The sequence below is a fragment of the Lolium perenne genome, chromosome 2, assembly GCF_019359855.2.
Source record: "Lolium perenne isolate Kyuss_39 chromosome 2, Kyuss_2.0, whole genome shotgun sequence".
Classification (NCBI taxonomy): domain Eukaryota; kingdom Viridiplantae; phylum Streptophyta; class Magnoliopsida; order Poales; family Poaceae; genus Lolium; species Lolium perenne.
Window position 1 is genome coordinate 15751155 of NC_067245.2, and position 3360 is coordinate 15754514.

The window sequence follows — 3360 nt, forward strand, 5'->3', positions numbered from 1 at the left end:
TCCGGCCCGACCCTCTGTGACCTCCGGCAGCTATGGTAGCAGATCTCTCAACTCGGACAGCGGGATGGGGGGTGGGGTGTCCATCAGAGATGTTCCTCCTCGTCGGAACCTTGCTCAAGACTTTTCATACTCCAGCTCATCTCGCACTGGCGGGCATGAGTCTTTCGCAGAGATGCGGAGAGAGTCTACAATGGGGACATGCCCTGAGAACCGCCACAGGGCGGGGGACAATGAGCAACGGGCGGGAAAGGCTCCAATGGCGCAGGAGCTCAAGAAGGATAAACGGGGAACCTTTCTCAGGAAGCCTCGCAAGGTTGCTACGTCTACGGGACAGCCGAAGCCTTCTGTTCCACTGGGAACAAAGAAGAGAGGACCAAAACAAATGTGGATGCCAGTCTCGGTACAGGTGATTGGGGAAGGTACAGCAGAATCGGTTGGGAAACGGCAGCGGACGACCTCTGTTTTTGATAGAATGGAAGAACCCACTGATGGACATGCTGGGCAGCGGACTAGTTCAGTGTTTGACAGACTAGAAGACCCAACGGCGGACCCTGCGACGCAGGGCCGCCGATCACAATGAATCTGTTGGGCCTCAACTGCCGCGGACTGGGGTTGGACGCGGCGGTAGGCGAACTAAGGGATCTGGTGAGATCCTACAACCCGGCGGTGGTCTTCTTGTCTGAAACCAAAAGGAAGGCTAGGGCAATGGAGAAGTTAAAGTGGAGTTTGGGGTTTAAGCATGGTGTGGCAGTCGATTGTGATGGACGAAGTGGAGGGCTGGCTCTTTGGTGGCGTGATGGGATAGAGGTATCTGTCCGGCCCTGGTGCCAATATTACATTGATGCAGAAATCCACTTTGAAGGCAAGAATTGGAGGTTCACTGGCATCTACGGCGAACCTCGCACGGAACTGCGGCACAGAACTTGGGATGTGCTAAGGTACTTGCGCTCACAGGATAATCTGCCATGGCTGTGCGCAGGCGACTTCAATGAAATTTTGTTGCCGGAGGAACAGATGGGTGGCAACCCACGGGCTGATGTACAGATGCAAAGCTTTCGAGACTGTCTGGCTGATTGTGAGCTTACAGACCTGGGCTACAAGGGATACCCGTTCACATGGAATAACAAGAGGGATGGCGAGGCCAACATTCAAGTGAGACTTGACCGGGGAACGGCGATCGCGCTGCTTTCTTGAGATGTTCCCCTTCGCCCAGGTAGAGAATGTTATGACGGAAGAGTCCGATCACATGGCCTTGGTGTTAAGGTTGAGCTCTACACTGGTGGAGCCTCATCGAAAGGGGCCGAGGAGCTTCTCCTATGAGGAAATGTGGACCAGGCACGACAGCTATGAGGATATGATCAACGAGGCTTGGGCTGCGGATGGCTCCCCGATTAGGGGGATAGAGGATCTTTGGCGACGACTCCATGATATGTCGGGGGCTATGCAGAAATGGAGTTTCGAGGTTTTTGGTTCGGTTAGAGCTGAATTAAAGTCACTGCGTGCCAAACTGGAGGCCGCACGAGCCGAACAGCTGATCACGGGTTCCTCACTGGAGGTTAGGGAATTGGAAAAGAAGCTGCATGAAATGTACGAGCGAGAAGAGATAATGTACAGGCAGAGATCGAGGCAAGATTGGCTAAGGGCAGGCGACAGGAACACGAAATTTTTCCATAACCGAGCTTCCCATAGGAAGAGGAAGAACACGGTCAAGCTGCTTAGGAGGGAAGATGGGTCGCTATGTGACACTAATGAGGGTATGAGATCCATGGCTCAACACTTCTATCAAAATCTGTTTTCCTCTGAGGGCTCGGCACCGGCTGATCATGTCCTCAACCTCATTACCTCCTTCGTTGATGCTGACATGAACCGCACCCTCACTAGTGCGGTATCAGACAAGGAGATAGAGGAAGCGCTCTTCCAAATGGGTCCAACAAAGGCTCCTGGGCCGGATGGCCTGCCAGCGTTGTTTTTCCAAAGACACTGGTCTTTGTTAAAATCCTCAGTCTGTAAAGCGGTGAGAGATTTCCTTGGTGGGAGAGCCTGCCCGGATGATTTTAATGATACAATTTTGGTTCTAATTCCGAAGGTCAACTCACCGGAGTCACTTTCGCAATTCAGACCCATAAGTCTCTGCAATGTTCTGTATAAGATTGCCTCCAAGGTCCTTGCAAATAGGCTGAAGAGAATTCTCCCCATTATGATCTCGGAGGAACAGAGTGCGTTTGTACCGGGTAGACTGATCACCGACAATGTGCTGATAGCATATGAGTGTGTGCATGCCATAAGGAGGAGGAAACGGAAGCGACCACTCTGTGCGATAAAACTTGATATGATGAAGGCCTACGACAGGGTTGAGTGGGTTTTTCTGGAACAGATGATGATAAAACTGGGCTTCTCCAGTGCATGGGTTACAATGGTTATGAGATGTGTCACGTCCACTCGGTTTGCGGTGAAATTAAACGGTGGCATATCTCAATTCTTTGTTCCATCCAGGGGGCTCCGCCAGGGTGACCCTCTGTCACCATATCTGTTTTTGTTTTGCGTGGAAGGTTTTTCAGCGCTACTCCGTCAAGCTCAGCTCCAAAAAAAGATATCTGGCGTCTCCTTTGGGGCGCCGGGGCCAACAATCACCCACCTTCTCTTTGCCGACGACAGCGTCGTTTTCCTGGAGGCGAGTGATGAAAATTTTGGGGCTCTACGGGGAATTTTGCAAGATTATGAGGAGTGCTCAGGGCAGAAGGTGAACAAGCAGAAGTCATCCATCTACTTTGGGAAAGGGTGCCCTGATGCCACGAAGGAGCGGCTGAAAAATGCTATTGGTATCATCTCTGAAGCTCTATCTGAAAAGTATCTAGGCCTACCAACTGTGGTAGGACGATCGAAGGAAGGGGCGTTTCAGTATCTCCCGCATGCATCTTGGTGCAAGGTCAGGGGATGGAAGGGACAGGGACTTTCGATGGAGGGAAAGGAGACACTTGTGAAGTCGGTGCTACAAGCTGTGCCCGCATTTCCAATGGGCTGTTTTAGACTCTCCAACAAGACGTGCAGCAAGTTAACCTCCATTGCCACGAACTTCTGGTGGGGTTCAGCCGATGGAAGGCGCAAGGTTCCCTGGGTTGCTTGGCATAAGATGTGCAAACAGAAAAGAAGAGGAGGAATGGGGTTTAGGGACTACGCTGCTTTCAACCAGGCGATGTTAGCCAAGCAAGCTTGGCGACTCCTGATGAATCCGTCCTCCCTCTGTGCTCGTGTGCTGCGCGCCCGTTATTTCAAGGGTGGTGAGGTCATGAAGGCAAACTGCCCAAAATCTGCCTCCTTTACATGGAAAAGTATAATGCATGGTAGAGATCTTCTCCGAGA

At 51.8% G+C, this 3360-nt stretch overlaps 1 protein-coding gene across 1 annotated transcript; it reads left to right on the forward strand.

Annotated features, from left to right (window-relative positions):
• The first annotated feature begins 576 nt into the window (after positions 1-576).
• Positions 577-1194, forward strand: LOC139835402 (uncharacterized). The gene has a single exon (XM_071825249.1). The coding sequence runs from the start codon at positions 577-579 to the stop codon at positions 1192-1194; it is 618 nt and encodes a 205-aa protein (XP_071681350.1).
• Positions 1195-3360: the final 2166 nt, after the last annotated feature.

Coding starts and splice junctions, on each gene's coding strand:
- LOC139835402 (XM_071825249.1), top strand. CDS start 577: ATGAATCTGTTGGGCCTCAACTGCCGCGGACTGGGGTTGGACGCGGCG.